Consider the following 18,997-nt stretch of genomic DNA (forward strand, 5'->3'; position numbering starts at 1 on the left):
AAATTCTTAATTGTGAAGATAGTGCATACAGGAACACTTCTCAGCAGTGTACTTAAGCAAAATAAATCTACACAGATGAAGGCAAGAGACATAAAATTAATTCCACAAGTCATCTTTCAAAGAACATGGGACACCAAGCATTTTTACTTTAGGCAAACTGAGACAGAAAAAGACTTAAAAATACAGCAAGTAGCTAAAACACAGATTTCATACAACTTCATAATATTTAGCAAAATAGAGATGCACAAGATGAACTCCCTCAAGAACAAGCACAAAAAATGCTTGGTTTTTCTTTTTTTTTTTCAGTGACAGCCTCACATTTTATTCTCCCCTGGAAAAAAAAAAGATGTTATCAGTTACAGAGTAATAATAGGCATGAAATTGAGGCCATATTGAAAACAACCTTGGCACACCTGTCCAGTCTGGCTTAGGTGGAATTTTAATCAGACATTAAATCAAATGTGTTTTCATGATTTAGAATTTTTGTACTGTACACAACCAAAGTCAATTGCATTATCCACTTGAAATGATGCCCAGAAACAGAAGAAATAAGCTAATGTAATCAGAGCATTTTTATTAATCAGAAAAATAAACCTATTTTGTCCTATCAAACTTCATAGCCTGTGCTGAGGATCATCAGCTGGTGCAGAAATGTCACAGCTCCAGGGCAGGGCATGGCTGTGCTCACAGGGAGCAGGAACCAGCAGGCACAGCACGTGCTGGTGAGCTTGGCTGTGGCATCAGCACTCATGTGGCCAGGTCCCTGCTGCAGCCACATCCTAAGGAGGAATGGGCTGCCATCCTTCTCCACAAGAGCAGTCAAGTCACTTCTGCTCTCCCAAGCCACCTGGCTCACCAGCTGATTCACAAGACATTTAGTTTGGGTAATGATGATTCCAGGGAATCCACTCCCAAGCATCCCTTCCCAGAGCTGCACACACGAAGTCCCTCACATACAACTAAGAACACGTGCTGAAAACCTGATCCCAAATGCACTGAGAGGTGTGTTAGTGGCAATCTGAGGGGGTGGGGAATTTCCCTGCCTAGCCACAAAAGGGATATAGAGGTATTTGAGTGAGGTACCTCAGACTGCCTCTTCTCTTAACCCCATCTCCAAAAGAACTTATGTTCTCACCTAGGTTCAGATTTCAGCCTTTTCACAACAGTCTCTGGTGTGCTGATAGGTTGCTCTTGTATTCTAGCAGTGCCCTAGACATGAGCTAAATTAAAGCCCACCCCCTCTTTTCTGCAGTTGTAAACACTGATTGCCATAACCAAAGAACACTTTTGAAGTTTTGCCAACACCGAATAGCACATTACAACCTGAAAATCCAGGCACCCTAAACTCACCCAGAGTGGATTCCACACCCTGCATGGCTGCACTGACAAATCCTTTTTGAGGGTGCAGGGGTTTGACTATTTTACATAATGGAAGGGAAGAACAGAAATCAAACATCGAGCTGTCAGCCTGGTGTTTAACTTCCTGCAGATGTAAATCAAGTTAAGCATTTCCAATCCAGCTGCCTTCCTCAAAGGTTACAAAATGACAGCATACAGCAGCCCATACAGCTCTTTGACCATACAGCCCATCACCAGATGGTCTGAGGTGCTACTTTTCCTAGCAAACAGGCATAGGTACTGAGAGGTGTATTTCTAAATTCCAGTAATTTCATTTGTGAGCATGGAATAAAAAGGGAGATGAGTATTTAAAGACCTTAAACTACATGGTACAAGACAAACACATACTCCATATAAAAGATTTCCCCCCCCCCAATTACTTAGTAGGAAAGCTAAACAAACAAAAAGCCCCAACAACCAGGATGGGGAGCAGAAAAATAGACAGTCTTTGCAGAGAAGAGAAAATAACAGAATTGAAAAAGAGACTCAGGTCAAAGAAAGCCAACCAAATACTGGGCAAGTTGGCTGTCAGTATTGTCCCTGGCCCTGCCTGTTAAGCAAGTATTGCTGACCTAACGGAGAGATGGGAGAGGTTAGGTGAGTCATTGGTGTAGCACACCTCAACCTTAGAAGCACATTTCTTCCCCCTTCCCAAACAAGACTTGCTCACATGCAGTGGAGCCAGCAAACAACTAACTGGGAAATGCAACAACCCCTCTGAGGGGAAAGCCATTTGCAGAATTTTGCCCAATTATGTCAGAAGTCTTCCAAAAGCAGGCACACTTCAAGTCTGATTTGCAAAGACATTAATTGCATTTTATAGCAGGATGAGAAGACACCTTTATCAAGCAGATGGAGTTGCTGCTGTTCAGAGCGGTTGTTTTTGCCATAGTGACCTGAAACCTCTGCATTTCTGAGGCTCTTTCAGCTCCAGAACTAGGTGAAGTCACCAAGTGACAGTAACTGTACAAACACTTACACTGCTGACCTACCTTCAAGGGCTTGCATGGGTATCCAGGAGGGTGAGTTTGCAGAAAAGGCATGAGTCAAGCTCATTTGCTAAAGCTCAGTAGCTAATGACCTCCTGAACACCACCAGCCTCACCCAAATGCAAAGTACCCAGCACTGCCTGGAACAGGTCTGCCAGAGAGTTCATCCTAAGTTCCCCTGTGCTACCCTCTTCTCAGTCACTCAAAATCAGAGCCTTGACTTCATCTTTCTCAGAAAAAGGAGCTTGGCCTGGCAGCCTTTTCTTGGTCACAGTTTTCTAACATGCAGGAGAGGAAGAGTCTTGTGTGTGTACAGGCACAGGCTGACAGGGGTCCTACACCAGAGCCTGTTTCCTGTAGCAGGTGCACATTCTCATTCTGCTGAGCATCACATGGAGGAAATAAAGGCAGGTTTCAGCTCTTTCATTAATTCCTTTTACTGTCCTGCTTATCAGCTTGTCTGGCTCTGCTGACAACAGTGCCAATCAGATTGTAAACAGCTTTAATTTCAATTTCCCAGCTCTCAAGTGGTATCAGAGAAAAAGTTCTAGAATGGTGGTACTGTAACCAGTGCACTGGAGGGCAATCAGGAATTGCAGTGTCAAAAAGGGAACACAGCTAACTGCCAACTGCCTTTTGGCTTTGAGCGAAGCAAAACATAGCAGGCAAGAGGGGTGGGGAAAGGTGTGGTACCAGGAAACGTTTTGGGGAAAATCCTACATCTGGTTTCTTAAAAGCTAACAGGAATTTCTGGGACAGACTAAGTAAATCAGTGTGTGCAATACACGGCCTTTCTGCTTGCAAACCTACCTTTCCTCACGTTCCCTTTTTTGTTTACGAGCATGACGGTCCATCACACTAGTTTTAGTCCTTGTCTTCTTCCAGGAGTAGTAAAATTTCACCAGGCTGGCTATTGATTTGTCAGGAAGCTGTAAATTAAACATGTATCCTTTTATATGTTTATATGTAAAGTATCCCCAGAAGTTCACATACAATTGGTCTGTTTTTCCCAGGAACATCTGACCTCTTTACATTGGATTCTCCCAAAGGCTCAAGCAAGGCAGTTCTGCAACCTTTCCAAAAATGATCTATGGGGGAGCGTTTCAGGTTAGTACCTACTATTTAGGACATCAAGAGCTCTAAAGAGCATCTCAGCAAGCTTCCACTCACCAGTCAAGTAGCTGGTTCCCTCCAGAATAGGGGAACACAGCAAAAGTAAATCTGAAAAGAGGCCTCGAAACTGAGGTAACAGTTTTAAAGCCAGAACAGACCTAAAAGCCAATACAGACACATGTAAACAATCACAGAAACTGCTGAATTGCAAACATCCCAAGCATATCTTTGATGTTTGGCTAAATAGGTTTATTCACACCATTCACATGACAAAGTCTATTCAAAGGTCTCAACAAAGGATATGTTCAAAAGCTGAAACGTTACTGTATGGTGAACTGAGGGTACAGGAAAACACAATTTTTTTTTTTTTTTGCCTCTTACACAAATGCCATTACCCTGTAGCTAGGAAAGAAAAGTCTGCCTCCAAAAAGTATAAAACTACATTAAGACTAATTCTCTACTTTTAAGGCACTTTACATGGATGCTCTTACACAGGACTTTTAAAAAATGAAAGTCCAGTCTTTTCTAATGAATAAAACACGTTTTACGTAAGTGTCTGATTCAGTTTGGAGGGCAGAGCAGGTGGGGAGGAAAACAAAACTCTGAGCAAGAGCCATATCTCTTTCACTCAAACACTGCAGTTTAAGTCTTCACCTGAGACAAGCCTGGTCCTCAAACTGCAGACTGACTTTAGGTTCTAATACCAGATCACACCAGCACTCCCACTCTGGCCCACAGCTGCACACAGGCAGATATCCACCTGGCAAAGCACAGGTGCTATGTCAATGTCGTGTTGCCAACAGCCATGCAACAGGCTGGTGTTCTGAAATTAAAAAAAGTTCCACAGAACAAACTCAGGGACAAGGGTGTTCGTGACAAACATCCACTTGGCTATAAACCTGTACTAAGAATGCCAAAATATCAGAACCAGCTCTGGTAAATAATCTAACTTGCCTTTCATTCTCTGGCTTTGGAGATTTCTCCCCTCAATTCCAATCTGCAGGGGTGTTAATGGGGCAGCATCTATAAACTAACAACTAACGTGCTCCTGAGCCATTGATTCCTGTCCCCTGCTAAACACAAAGCTTCATGCCATTTAATTCCTTTCATGCAGAATCGCTTTCCTGGGAGTAACAGTAAAAAAATATCATTACCTAGGGAACAGTGCATGAGGTTGGCATCTCTGTATTGGAATGCACTTCACTCAGGGACAGAGAGCCATGCTTCTGCACATAAACCAAATTGAGAATTTCTTGCTTTAGCAGTTAACCAATCAACAGGACAGGCTTTATGTTCTCTTTTTTCCCCAGAACATTCCCTGCCCTGTTTTCCCTCCTATATAAGAACACAGGAATAAGGCAGTTTCACTCTTCAGGAGTTTCATCACCTGACCCAAGGGAATGGGAGACCCTAGGACTCCAAGAACATTTAGAAACTAGTGTCAGTGAAGGACAAGGAACATCAAGGAAGACATGATGAAAACAAGCCTCTTTTTGCCACCCTTTTGAAGAGGGATCTTCATCCTCGGATGGCAAGTCACCTTTTGCTTTTCAGTGGGATCAGCAATACAGACCAGTGTCACATGTGCTTTAAAGAGGCTGAACAGACTGCAACAGCCCAGGCTCACTTCAAAGGGTCACAGACAGTGGAACTGGGCCCTGCTGCAACACTCAAGAGGCTACTTTACTGAAAGAGAGCAAAGAATAAAGTCTAGTTCCCACCCAGGTGATGAACCACTTGAAGACAGTCTCAAGATACAATTAATAAAAATTTTTACAACCCATCCTCTCCCTCTTTCAAAAGAAAACTGCACACTCCTTAGCACTTCCATTTCAGGCAGAAACCTATATCTGAAGTTTTCAATCATACATTTAAAACAGTATCATTACCAACCTAAAGCAAAAGACTGAAGCTTGCAAGGATATATAAGCCTCCATCACAGCATCCACTGACACTGACACAAATCACATATGTGTACAGACCATGCCTGAACTCCAGCTGAGACAAACACTACTATAGCACACAGGGGACTGAAAACTATGATTTCCAACCAAAAATAAAAATCACACAGTCATAGTTTATCCTGAACCAGTAAAGCACTTCAGGAAAACACTTCTACAGAGACTCTGGGAATAATATTGTTTCTTTCTATTCATGGTAGCATTTTCCCTCTAACATCCCCTTTGGCCTGTTCTCTCTCAAGAGCATTAGACACACATTCAGCACAAACAGCACTGAAGACGACAGTCTGTTCTGCTTTTCCACTCCTGTGACACCACTTACCATCTGCTGGATCCTGTGAAAGGTTTTCCCATGGAAACTGAAGGCCTGTTCAAACAAGACCTTGTCTTCCACTGTCCACTCATCTGGGAATGGAGTAAAGTTTGGCAGATCTGCCAAAGACTTCTCAATGTTGTGCTTGTGCCAAAACAGCATCCCAAGAGCCTAGAAACAACACAGACACCAAGGTGACAATTGTAATCCAAAGAAACATTACTGGAAAATGGAAAGGGGGAGCTACAACATTTTCTCAGACAACACATTAGACATAATTTTAATTCTCAGCTACATCAGATGCTTTTCTGAGTGCAAGAAACCTGGAATCTGCCCCCCAGCTGGGCTGTGAAGACCAGCCTAAAGTTTATCAAAACCACACAGGTCATCATGTAATTAAAAATTAGCAACAGAAAGGTGAGGAAAAAAACTTAAGAAATCACTTCAGCTTTACTGATCATGGTATGCACAGAAAAGCTGAGCAAATGCTTAGGAAGTATACCTAAAAATGACTGGACAAAAGGCAGCTTCTTTCCAGTGCTGGACTCCATTTCCTGGCAATTAGAAGGATGGTTCTGTTGACTGGGGGTTTTTATAATTGTTTACAGGGTTTTTTCTGAGGGGGAACAGGAAAATGGAAGAGAATGCAACAAGAACTGTAAGACGTAAAGGCCGAAAACATGCATCACCTTGACTTGCTGCTAAAAAGTCCCTGGCCCAAAGGAGGAATAAATCTCACACATTCTGGGGCTGCTGTTTTGCTCCCTTGAGAGACCTCATTTTGCTGTTGCAATCTCTGGTTCTCAGTTCCAAAGACAAAGTGCCTGTGCTGCACTTTACCACCTGCAAACCATTCCCCTTCTGCTGTCTCCGAGAAACTCACGCACAGCCCCCCTCTCCCAGGGGTCCACAGTCCCTGTGTGTTATGACACAACACTACCTCTGGCATGCCAGCAACCACTGCAAGTCATTTTGGGAAGGCCTGACTCTGCAGAGCTAAAAAACAGCCTTTCACAATTGCTGTGAAGTGAAAACAATCCCTAACATGCTGAGTAAAACGTAAGAGTAACCCACTCATCATATGCAAACTCAGCTCAGGTTTCACAGCCATAGTTACCCTCATCTTGTAGTTTCACCCTGGCCACCCAGCATTACAAAATCCCTCCAAAATTGGGGTTTCCCCATTATGCTTTGCTATGCAAAAAAGTAGTTCCTTTATGGGATCTCACGCCCCTGAGGTTCTGCAGAGAGCATGCATATAAATGTTAGTGTTATCCAAGATCTTGCCCAGATTCTACTGGCTCTCAGTGCTGCCCGAACACCTTCTCCTCCCTTCTGCCACCATGCAGAACAAGTAGTAATCTCAGTAGTAGCACAGTCACTCGAGATGTCACAGAAGCCGCACAGCCATTCTGGCAAGGATGGGTCAAAGAAACTATGTTGCAGTCATGAAGGACTGAGTTTTCTCTCCCCTGACAACCTCCTTCAGCTTCAAATATGAGATCTACCTGACATCGTTATGAGGAAGCAAGGGATAAACAAGGAGTGAGACATTTTGGGAGGGCAGAGTAGCATTAAATAGCACTGAGGTGTTAGTGAGGACTGAGGGAAGAGCTGCTTATATAAAGCGAGAGGTAAATAAAAAGAATTTCCTTATAGGCTTGTTTACGAGGAGATCAGTATTCATCTTCCACCTGTGCTGCCCTGGAAGAACTCTGCACTCATACACAGATGAGCACAGGGCCTTCCCAGGCTCCTTTGTCCCAGGGTGTCTGACAAAGGCTGGCAGAAAAGGCCAGGTCACAGTCAGATTTACTCTGGTGCCTCTAAAAGTCTGTGATTACTACAGCGCAGCACAACCACCCACAGCTGTAGTGCCTGCCCTGCCAGAGCTCACTGGCCTGTGGGGAGCCTGCCCTGGAGCTAGCCAGGCTGCAGGGGCTCCCATCAGCACAGTCCTGAGCCTCCAGCCACGATCCAACAGCAGCAGAGCCAACAACAGGGCACTGAGCCACGGGCCAGGGGAGTGAAAGGACAGGGACGGGAGCTGGGCTGGCACGGATCGGGCAGCTGGATGGGAACCCTGCTGGGCAGAGGAGCATCCTGCCAGCAGCTCCCACCCCCTCCAGCAGACTGGCACATCTCAGCCTTTAAAGGGATGTTTTGGGCAGTGGGCACAGGTGGAAAAAAGGCAATCTCTGTATGATGACTGTTAGCCAAGCCACCTGGACAGAGGAGCAAAGTGACCGGCTGTCAGGGGAATGCGCGTGTGCGAGAGGGCTGCCTTGGCCAGCGAAGCCCAGAGACAGTGGCCAATTGCTAAAGTGAGCTTTTACTGGCTTCCAGGGAGTCTGTTTCAGCTTGTCCAGTTACCCAGCCAACAGCAACTCTGGTGATACCTGCTGAAGACAGAATTTCCCTTGGTGACACAAATAATCATCCTGATTTGAAAGCCTTGACACTTGTTCCTGTAATACAAAATGAATGTGTGCCTTCCAGAGCAACACAAGCTAGATCCTCTCCAGTTATTTCCTGAAAATGTCTAGCACAGCTCTCTAAGAAATCCCAAAGGACATGGGAAACATGTTTAACTCCAGAGTATTATGAGAGAGTGCTACAGAAGGAATGAGAATTTTTTTAGGAGCAGGGACACTTTTACAAGCTGCTCAGCCACTTTACACTCTGATGTGGCAAGTCATGCAACTTCTGTACACAGAGGGGGAGAGAAAAATGGAGAAAAAGACTCAAAGGAATGAGTGGGACGTCTGTATTTTCAACATTAAAATTAATGCAAATCTCTGTTAGCTAAATTTAAGTTTTTCAAACCACAAGAATTCAGTGGTTCTTTTTAAAAATCACAAGCTTCATTTTCATCAGTCTTCTGTATCAGTCTTTACTTTCCAAACAACACTTCTCCACTAAAATAATGAAACCCATTTTTACTATTCCAAGACCATCTCCCTTGGAAAATGTTATCCACAATAATCAATACTAGGGTATACCAGTATCAGCTGAAGAGAGTTACCATCTTTATTTTCATTTTAAATTCACAGCCTTTTGATGCCTTCACATTCATTTTATTGCTGTTTTCTGCTCTTAGAAACTACAATTATCAAGCCTTATCATTCCTGATTTTGCCAGAAATTTTGCTGGCTATCTCAACTTCAGTGTTCTTGCTCAGCAAGAAGTCTTTTTGAGCATGAGTATCAACTACTGAAAGTCTGACTCAAGGATGACAGTAGAATCATTTACATAGAAGGCCTTTCCCATCCCAACCATTTGTTTCTATGCTCACAGCCTCTGTCTGAACAATTTCATAAACTTTCATGTTTTTGTACTTGTAGAGACAGTATGTGATTTGCCAATACACTATGCAATGAGATTCCCTGCCTTCCCTTTCCGAGCAAGTATGAGTGCATGACGAAACTCCACAGAATTCAGAAAGTTTCCCAGGCACAGATCTACTCATCTCCCCAGCAAGTTTTGAAATCATTGTCAGTTAACACAGGAAAGATTAGTACACAATCCTAGACCACAGGGAATAAAGGGGAGGTCTGCTCCTCAGACAAGGATTTCCATCCCCAGGTTCCAGGTAGTGGCTGAGGGTCAGTGGCCACTGGCAAAGTCATCCCCTGTTTACTGCACTGACAGCCAATGTGCTCATCTGTGAAATGCAAAATTATTTGCAGCACAGTTTTAAGGTAAATAACTGTGGGTATCGGTTTGCCTCAGAAAAGCATATGATGCTTCAATAGCTCATTAATAACTGGCAAGACATCCATGAAGCAGAGTCAGAGCAGTCAGCTGGAAACTGCAGTGCAATCAGGCAGGTGTCCAAAGATAAGCCAATCTTTTAAACATTGTTTAGGGGTTCTAAAAGTGCTCAAGAAGCAGTCATCAGAGGAAGCATAATACTCATGGCCAGACTTCATTAGAAATTATAATGGTTTTGTTTTTCTTCTTTTGACTCTTGATATAAAACTGGGGGTAAACTCTGTATCCACAGAGTACAGGCTACTATTTGGAACAGTCAGTTTTGGGACAAGTAGTAGAGGAGAAAACATAGAAGTTACAGAAAGAAAGAAGCAGCTCTAGTCACTTGAAGTCATGTTTGAATACTTGCTGAAAAATATTTTAAAATAAAGTATTCAAAGGTTTGTTACCTGCTCCATATTATATCCATGCTTCTCCTTAGCAATGGCAATATATTCATCCACTGAAAAACAAAGAGAAGGTGTTAAGTGCATTTCATATAATGATCTCATCTCCCCTTCCCTTTCCCAGTCTAAAACCCAGATCTGCAGCTCTGACTTCAGCCCTCCACAGAGAACTCTCATGAACAGCTACTGTTTCCAACAATTCAGGAACAGAAGGAAAGGTAAGAAAAACAAGCCACCAGACAAATTAGCTATTTTCCTTAACAAGCCTAAATGGTCCATGATATCCAATCCAGTTCCAGTACTTCTGAAACACAGCCTATAGTATTTCATAATTTGTTCATCGAAACTGTAGACATGACTGTGTCAGCTGCTTTTTAGGGTGTGTTCATTTTGTGGTGGGTTTTTTTATTGGTTGGTTGGTGATAATTTTTTTAAAAGCTTCAAAGTAGTTGTTTTCTTAAGGAAAAACATGCCCAAACACAATCCATACCTTCCAATACTGCCAGAATCCTAGTGTTGCACGACCACTGCAGATACCTTGGTAAATTTTTCAATTCGTAGGTCTCAGCAGTTTTTATCTTGGACCAAACCCCACACTCTTGTATCATTATGACCCATGAGCTTTTAATCTTTACAATGTGAACGTGCACTGAGAAGTTTTATTTTGTATAGATGGGACTAAACCCAAATGTCTTTCACTCAGAGTGACTGAGCCCACATTATGGCCAACAGCACCCATTTGAGATAAATGGATCAAAGTTTGTAGCAGTGGTGGTGTTGTGAAGCCTGTGTCCTTCTGTCTGATCATTATTAACTGCACTGTAATGATGGTAACACTCTTGAAAACAAAAAATTTATCTAATTCTATCTAAATTCTAATTCTATCTAATTCTATTCTAAATCCATCTATCCTGCTTCACCTAGAGGAGTGGAAGGTGTCAGAAGCATTGGTTGCCTGTACAATCCCCAACAACATGCTAGCAGTTCCTCAGACCTAAAACTGATACACACAGCCAAAGTTTTCATCCTTATCCAAAATTTGGACTTCACAATGACTCACATAGCAATGAACTCAAAAATCATTCCCCCTTCTTTTTCTACAGATACCCAGGGAGGAATGAAAGCAAGTTACAGTGCTGAGCACCAGACTCACAGAGAGCGTGCACAGCAAGGAAATGGTTCTGTGCGCTCTGCAGCTAAAGAAGACATATTTCCCACAGTCTGGACCTCATTATTGACTTCAGCTCTCAAATGTGCTTCTTGCCTATTTTCTACCCTTATAAATACTCCTAAGGAGTAGCATAGTATTCTTTAAAGCTTTTCCATCAAGCTGGCACAGTCCTCAATTATTTCTTTAGCTTATTAAACTAAACTATAAGCTCAAAAGGTACTGGGAAACAGAAAGGATAAATGAGAAAACACACATCAAGAGAGCACCAGCCTCTTATTTTCAACTTGTCATTAATAATAAGAATTTAGATCTAGGTACTTAAAGTAGACATCCCATCTTTAGACTAGCCAATATGGCATGTGATAGTAATCACAGACCTTCATCTGAAAAGGAAAAGTACAAAAACTTTGTGTTAATTTTCACAAAAAGGTGTTGAGAAAGAGGGACTTGTTAAGTGTCCTGCAAAAGTACATGAGAATATTAATACAGCCACACATTGTGGCAGGAGAAGAACATGCTATAAACACAGGCACAGTTCCACATTAGCAAGGACATTCCATGAGGTTCTTGTCCTTCCAAGCTTCCACCTGCACACCATGGCAACTCCTAACAGGCTGACAAACCTGTGCATTGCTCCATGTTCTAGATCCATTCAGTAGAAGTTATTAGCCTGCTGGAAAAAGGTCTAGCCACAACCATTCATTTGCACTGCTACAACACAAACACATCTGTCTTTCTAAGTCAACAAATTATTTCTAAGAGCCATGTTGAACTGGGATGAAAACTATCCCTTCTTGCAAACAACCTTTACTTGCACAAGGGAAACATAATAAAATAGTTGCAAAGACAGTGGAGGTGCTTGGGACAATGACCAACTTCCCAGGCTGAATGTGCTGCATTGCCTAATAGAACATCCTGAGGGTTACCAATGCCTAGTACGAACCCTGAAAAATCAGCTTCACCACAGGGAAAAAAAAAACCAACTTACAAAACCCCATCACAAGCAGAGAACATGATACAGAAGAGACATACAGGGTAAACAGGGACAGAGAAGGGAAGTGCCTCATATACACACCATCCCTTCACTCCACATGCCCAATGGGGCAGGGAACCTCATCAGGATGGGGGCAGAACAGCAACTTCAGGTGCTTCTAGAGTTACAAAACCACATCACGAACAAAGGCTGCCAGGAAACCCTACATGCAGCATTTCCCTGTAGTTCAGCTAAACGCTCTCTGCTTCCTTAAAAAACAGGTATTGCACATGCAGTGTTATATATTTTGTCTAAAGAGGACGTGAAGGAAGGAGGGGGGAAAGGAGCTGAATTCTCTCAAGTCCAAGGCTGAATTAAGCTCCTGAATGCTAAGTAATACTGCATCAACTATCTTGCTTTCACCGTGGAAAGATCTACAGCTCCTCATTTTATTTCAGCATCTTATCCTTTAATATATACAGAGAAGAGATGAGGTCGTTTTCCTTTTCAGCTTGTTATTTTTCTTATGCCTGATGTTGTTAAGTAATGAAAACATACTTGCTCCTCAAAAAATCATGACAGCATTTTCTTTCCTAGCTAAGCAAGAATATTAGCAAGGTCCTCACATATCAACAGGATTTTTCTTCAAACAAGGCAATACACCACTGAGCCAAACAGTAGATTATGAGTGACTAGACATAATGAAAGTAAGCTTTCAGGAGAAGATGCTTTTACTGTCATGGTAGGTTCTGTGACACCTCAGATCTCATTGTTACAGTGGAGGAAGAAAAAAGAAGACTAAGAAAAAGGCAGTAAGGCAGTAAACTGACCGTGAGCACACAGCAGTAGTACTCCTAAACACTAAAAGAGCGTTTGTGGGTGAAGGACAGACAAGGAGTACACCACTGTGCTCTCCTCTTGGCTTGTTTCCTGCCTGCTTACTGCTAATCTAGTCCCTCCTGCTTGTCATTTCTTGGCTAATTGTGAGCTCACTCACTTTGATGCTTGCACCCGAGAGGAATGACAGTCCCTTGAGCAATCCTTCCGACTGCTCTTTCTTTACCTTCCCCCTCCATATGAAGTAAGCAAGGAAGAGCATGGCACCAGCTGAGTCACAGGATCCCTTTAGTCTCTCATACCAGTAGATCCTGGAATTGCCACAAGCTCAATGCCACACCAGATAAAGAAGTGTCCTCTTCCATCTCTGTCTTCCCTCCACACCTCTAGCAAGCACAGGGCAGCGGGCACGTGAAATTGTGCTCGCTGTGTTTCAGTGGCGTTCAGTCCCGCTCGGTGTGCAACCCAGCAATCTGTTTAGACATCACAGTTCAGAGCCAGAGGAGCCTGGGGCAGAGCCCTGCTTACACCAGAAGAGACAGCTTGCCAGCACAGCTCCGAGCTGCTTTCCAGAAGAGAACAAGCAAGAGCAGCAGAGCAATCCCAGCCTGTTTCACACAGCATAAAATACACCATCAAGCACTCTTCCTACCAGCATAACTTTTCCCCAAACAGGGTAGATAAAAGTATCCTCACCTCCCATCCAACTCATTTCCCTATGCCAGAAAGATATTTCAACACAGACGAGGCCAAAAATACAGTGACACTTGAATAGAGACAGTTGTGTGACACAGGAGATGCATTGCTCCTGTGAAGGCTCTTGTTGCTACTAGAAACCAGATGGGGGGAGGGACAGAGAAGAGAACCATAAAATGTATTTCTTCACCTACTTGGCTACATTTCTTCTCTTATGTGCATTTTAGCTGTTCTGGGGTGAGCAGGATCACTTTGTCCACCCCACACCCAAAACGGAGGGAGCATTGGCCCAAAGAGCCCCTTCCTACAGCCAGTCATGCTCAGGAAGGCAGGAGTAGCACAAAAGACAGGGATGCAAAGGGAACAGAGCCTCACATACACATTGTCACCAGCAAAGAGGGGCACAGAGTGCTCAGATGCTAAAAGATGTCTCCCGAATAAGAGATGACTGAAGGACCCTGGGTGTAGCACTAAGACAGCCGAAAGGGAGCGGCAAAGGGAGCACAGAAAGATGTTTCCACCCCCTGCCCTTTACAGAGGGGAGTTTGACCAAAATTGTGCCCTTAACCCCCTGAATTTTGTGTTCTTGTTCCCAGCCAGCTTTCTCATAAAGACTTGCCTTTTGCTAACCCACCTCCCCGCAAAAATTCCTCACCAGAGGCAAAAGAAAGGGGACCCTCTCAGCTGACACAGGGAAGGAGGAACAAGAGCAAACAACTGCATTGCTGATTTTCAGTCCCACATCCTTGAGCAGTGAATTGAAACGTAAAACATGAGCATTTATTTCAGGAGGGCGGGAGAACTGTGAAAAGAGAAATGCCTGAAAAGAATGACTCCCCTCCTCACCATTTGATCACATTATGATCTCTCTGAGTGAGTCTTTCTGGAGAATTTCTCACCCCTACCCAAATTGCTTCTCCATGACCCCACAAGGATCACATTGTGTTCAGCAGACTCAGTGACCCCAAGGCAGGTTTGCAGCATGAGCGAGTGTGCTAAAGCCTATAGAAAGCAACAGGAATGCAGAGGTAGAGCTGTTGCTGCAACCTCAGCTCACCCCTATTACTAGGGTACTGCAGGAGCTCTGAGCACTTTGCATATTACGTGATGCAATACCCTGACAGAACAGGGTGAAATGAGGACAAAAGCAGCATCCTTTGCAGCCTCAGTAATGTGCTTCACAGGGTTTGATCAATACTGGAACCTGCAAGGAATTCTGGATGTTGCTATACATCTTTCCCTCTTCTACATCTCCCCTGAGAATAGGAAAAAAAAAAAAAAAAGAAAGAAAAGGAAAAAAAAAAAAAGAGAGTCAAGATCCAAAATAAATCAATACTATATAAAGAAAATAAGGACATGTAGACACGTGAAACTTTTCCGAATTCCAAAACACAATTATGATGGTACGCCAACAACCGAGCAGAGTTTTCACCTCGCCTATAAAAACGAGCAGCTGCATTGCTGTCCCGCTGCCCTGGCGTCACCGATGGAACACTCCTGCCACCTCGTGGTCCCAGCTCGGGAGAGAAAGCTGCCAAAAGCACACGAGTCTGCTCAATTGTCTCCCTAAAGTTAGCTGCAACTGGAAGCAGGGGAAGCAGGCAAAGATCCTGAACAAAATCACTTAAATGAAACTAAACCCCACCTGATCATAGAGGTTGTTCTAACCTTAATAATTCTATATTTCTATTCAAAGGGTTCTTATGCCTTGGAACAGCTATTTCCTCTTCTTGGTAAGATGTGATGTAACAGGCAGGAGAAGAAAGGGAGACAGAGCACAGAAGTGTTTTGTGTCCTGTGCTGACCCACCTGGGCAGGCACACAGCCTTCTTTAACACTGTTTCTAGGAACAGAGAGTGCTAGTTACACAGACACAAAGGCTACTTAAAAACCTCTTTATGCAACTGAAGGCACAAGAGGATTTGGGCTTCAACTCCACTGCATCTGCAGCAGGTGAGGATAAAGTCTGGATGCAATTGCAAGGCAAAGGAAAACTTACGCCAAACCTGGAGAAGCTTACTTGAACAGAACCAAGGTAAAATACGCTGCAGCAGGGCACAGTAACTTGAGTCATGGGACTCCACAGTATCTGTCAACCTCCCACCCACTTAACCCCCTGTTGCTCAGATTTTACTTGTATATCATCTCTTGTCCACGCACCAAGGACCACAGGGTGCCACTGCATTAGAAGTCTCTGTGGCAGCAGGACTAAACTAAGCACCCCATCCTCCATCCACCTCTTTCCACTTGTGAGCATAAGCACCTGCCTGGAATCCCAGGGAACCAGACTGGCAAACTGTGCCACCCAAAAGCTCTTTCCCAGCACATCAGGTTCCTCACCCAAGCATGCAGTTAAAGGCATACAAGCACTGAGTGGCAGCTGACAGTATGGAGATGCTCTGACCTGCTAGGAGGGGCAGTCCTGGACCGTCCTGTTACCAGCCCTACCCACACAGGCTGTCCTTTTGTCCTGTACCAGCTCTGCAGCCACTCAAGGCACTGACCACCACCAAAGCTGAAAGCTATTCATAGAAGTTTTATACAGCTGTGTACCACATAAAAAATCCCTTTTGTTAGGAGGTTGCTCAAGCCTGAGAAGAGATGAGCCCTCCTAGTTTCAGCAAGGAATGAGACTGGCTCAAGCCAAAAGCACAACTCATTCCCTGCCCCAGCACAGCACAGTGGCAGGGATGAGCAGGCGGGTAGGAACAGGTCTACGTAAACTTGCACTGGCGAGGAAAAAATTGTTCATAGAACCACACCTGGAGCACAGAAACTGCAGCCTGAGAAAGAATAAATCAAGGAATAAAATGGAGTGCCCCACTGCTGGGAGATTAATCCCTTTAAAAACCCTAATACCTACCGAGAGTTTTCTTTGTCACACAAAGGCAATCAGTCCCCAAGGAGTGCACACTAATAAACTAAAAAGAAACACTGTACTTCCTACCTCCTTTTTTATTATTGTTAATACTGCTCTTTGTATGGCCTGCACCTAAGGACAAGTTCAAAGCTGGAACCTCAGTGATGGTTAAAGACGCCACTCATCTGCCTTTAGAGTTTGCTACACCAGCTAGAAAGCTGTACTACACACACTGTGTACTGACCGATTAGCATAATTTTTGTGGCTTGCCAAAACCAAAAATAAACTCATTACCAGGAAAGGCCTTTTGTTAGTATCCATGTAACTTTTAAAGCCTTTACCAACGGATGTTCCTTCCTGAAGTTGCACCCTCTGCTGACACCATCACAGCATGAAAAGTCTCAACAGACTGCGTGTACACAGGGCAGTGTGTTAATGAGGACTGCCATAAGGAAAGCCAGATGGGTGATGCTCTCTGCTGCTGCTGTACTCCTTCAGAAAGGCCATGTGGATGCCCATGGTAAGGACATCCACAGAGGATCCTCTGGGAAGAAAGACTGCTTCTTATACATCCATCACATTCGACCTACAGTCAGAAATTTGCTCTGCCATAGCAAATTAGTTAGCTTTAGCACAGTTTGCCATAGCAAACTGAACACCACTTTACTGGAGGGATGGCACAGGTTTAAATACCTATAGAGCCCTGGGTACCATGAACCCAAATGTTGCCAGATGTGCTAGAGAAAAGGATGAGAGAGATCTGACAGGGCATTAACAAAGAGGAAATATTGTCTTTGGGACCTAGCACAGAAGAGGAAGAGCCAAATGAGAAAACCATGGCACCTAAACTGTGACCATACGAAATCCGAGCATGGCTATCATTTAGCACTGCAAGCCTAATCCTAAATCAGACTCAGACACTGGACTGTATTAAATGTAATTATCAGAGCAATTGATATTGGGTTTAAAGCCCATGTGAGAACAGAAACCCAGCACACATTAGCTTCTGGCAGGGAGAAAACATTCATTCCCATGTATGACCTTCCAAGACAGAAAGACAAATTAGAGACAGGATAAATGCATACAGAAAACACCTAAACAACAAAGTGAGTTTATGGCAGAATAGCTCTTTGCATTATTCAGTACAGTGCTCTCAATTCAGTCCGAGAAGCCCTAAAGCCAGATTTATCCTGCTGTTAAACTTTGGCTTGAGTTCACTCTACTGGGAGGTTACAGCCTAGGATTATACACTTCAACTACAGCCAGCAACACACCCAAGAAACTCAAGTAGCAACTTGAGCATTATTGATACTGCTGTGACAAGAGGCAGATTATTAAAAAAATAATAATCATTGTTCAGTGCAGGGGATTCTAACTTAGGTTAGAAGAAACTCCTTTGCACAGATTTTTGTTTAGAGATTATCATACTCCTATACTATATCACTCCTTGAGAATGCCTGATCCAGTGAATGCTTTCCAAAAGCCCTATTTGCTAATTTGAAAACAAACAAACAACTCGAATACCACCACCCACAACACAACAATCTGACACACACTAATGACAGAATCAGTATGGGGAACCACAGAGTCAGGTTACTAGCAATCCAATACAAGGCTTCAGTACCCTGCCTAGAACATTCTCAGCTCTTCATCCACATCATGCTTTATACACTGAAATTCTTGGTCTGCAAATCAGTCAGCAGGAATACTATAAAGCTTCATTGAGTAACCTGCTGCCAACCAGCTTCAGAAGCCACCAAGAAATATCCAGACTGAAAACACTCTAAAGAGTGTAAAACCTTCCACAAGGTCCATTTTCCAACCTCAAAGAGATTTTGAAAGCTCCTAAAAACCAGAACTACTATATTCTCTGCTGTTGTAGGAATGCAGACTAATGAAAGCCCTGTATCAGAGCCAGGCTTCCTAAACAGCATGTGTAACTCCACTTCCCCACAACACAGGGTCTTTGTGCAGCATGAGGTAACATGCACAAGGGGTATGCAGGAGCAGAATAGCCATCAGGTTAAATTACAGCTCATTATTATTGTTACTGATAATAAGGCCTGTGACGAGAAAGGAGAAGCCACGCTGACTCCCTTTATATTGGACACAAAAGCAAAAGAAATGATCAATTTGTCCCCTGGCTACCTCCTTGAGGGATGCCACTTGGGCAGAAAGGAAGCATCAGACAAGCCAGCAGTCAGCAAGAGGAAGGAGACAAGTCTGAGTCAGAGTTGCTGCCCTCAGCAGAATGTGGATCACCCCACTACAGACAGGTCAGCCTTTGGGAGACACTAACACTCAGTGCATCCATTCTTGCACTTATCTGCTTCCTGTAGGCTTAGGAGCACAAGAGGTGCAAAGCTGTGTCTGACCTCTCTAAGAAGTCCATGCAGAAACCCAGCAAGGTTCCACAGCCAGATCTTGAATGACATCATCCTTACAGTAGCCTCTAAACCAAAGCAGTAGTATTATGTTGACAGATATTCAGGTATTAAGATACTTCCAAATTAAGTCACTTTAGAA

At 43.6% G+C, this 18,997-nt stretch overlaps 1 protein-coding gene across 2 annotated transcripts in view; it reads right to left on the reverse strand.

Annotated features, from left to right (window-relative positions):
* RCOR1 (REST corepressor 1) overlaps nt 1–18,997 on the reverse strand; it is an 82,497-nt gene that overhangs the window by 13,574 nt on the left and 49,926 nt on the right. For both annotated transcript variants that reach the window (XM_053944882.1, XM_053944883.1), the window contains 3 exons: nt 9,938–9,990; nt 5,784–5,945; nt 3,198–3,316 (listed from right to left, as the gene is read on the reverse strand). In XM_053944882.1, the coding sequence (XP_053800857.1) occupies nt 3,198–3,316; nt 5,784–5,945; nt 9,938–9,990 (334 nt within the window). The remainder of the gene's footprint in view (nt 1–3,197; nt 3,317–5,783; nt 5,946–9,937; nt 9,991–18,997) is intronic.

This window comes from Vidua chalybeata, chromosome 6, assembly GCF_026979565.1.
Source record: "Vidua chalybeata isolate OUT-0048 chromosome 6, bVidCha1 merged haplotype, whole genome shotgun sequence".
Classification (NCBI taxonomy): domain Eukaryota; kingdom Metazoa; phylum Chordata; class Aves; order Passeriformes; family Viduidae; genus Vidua; species Vidua chalybeata.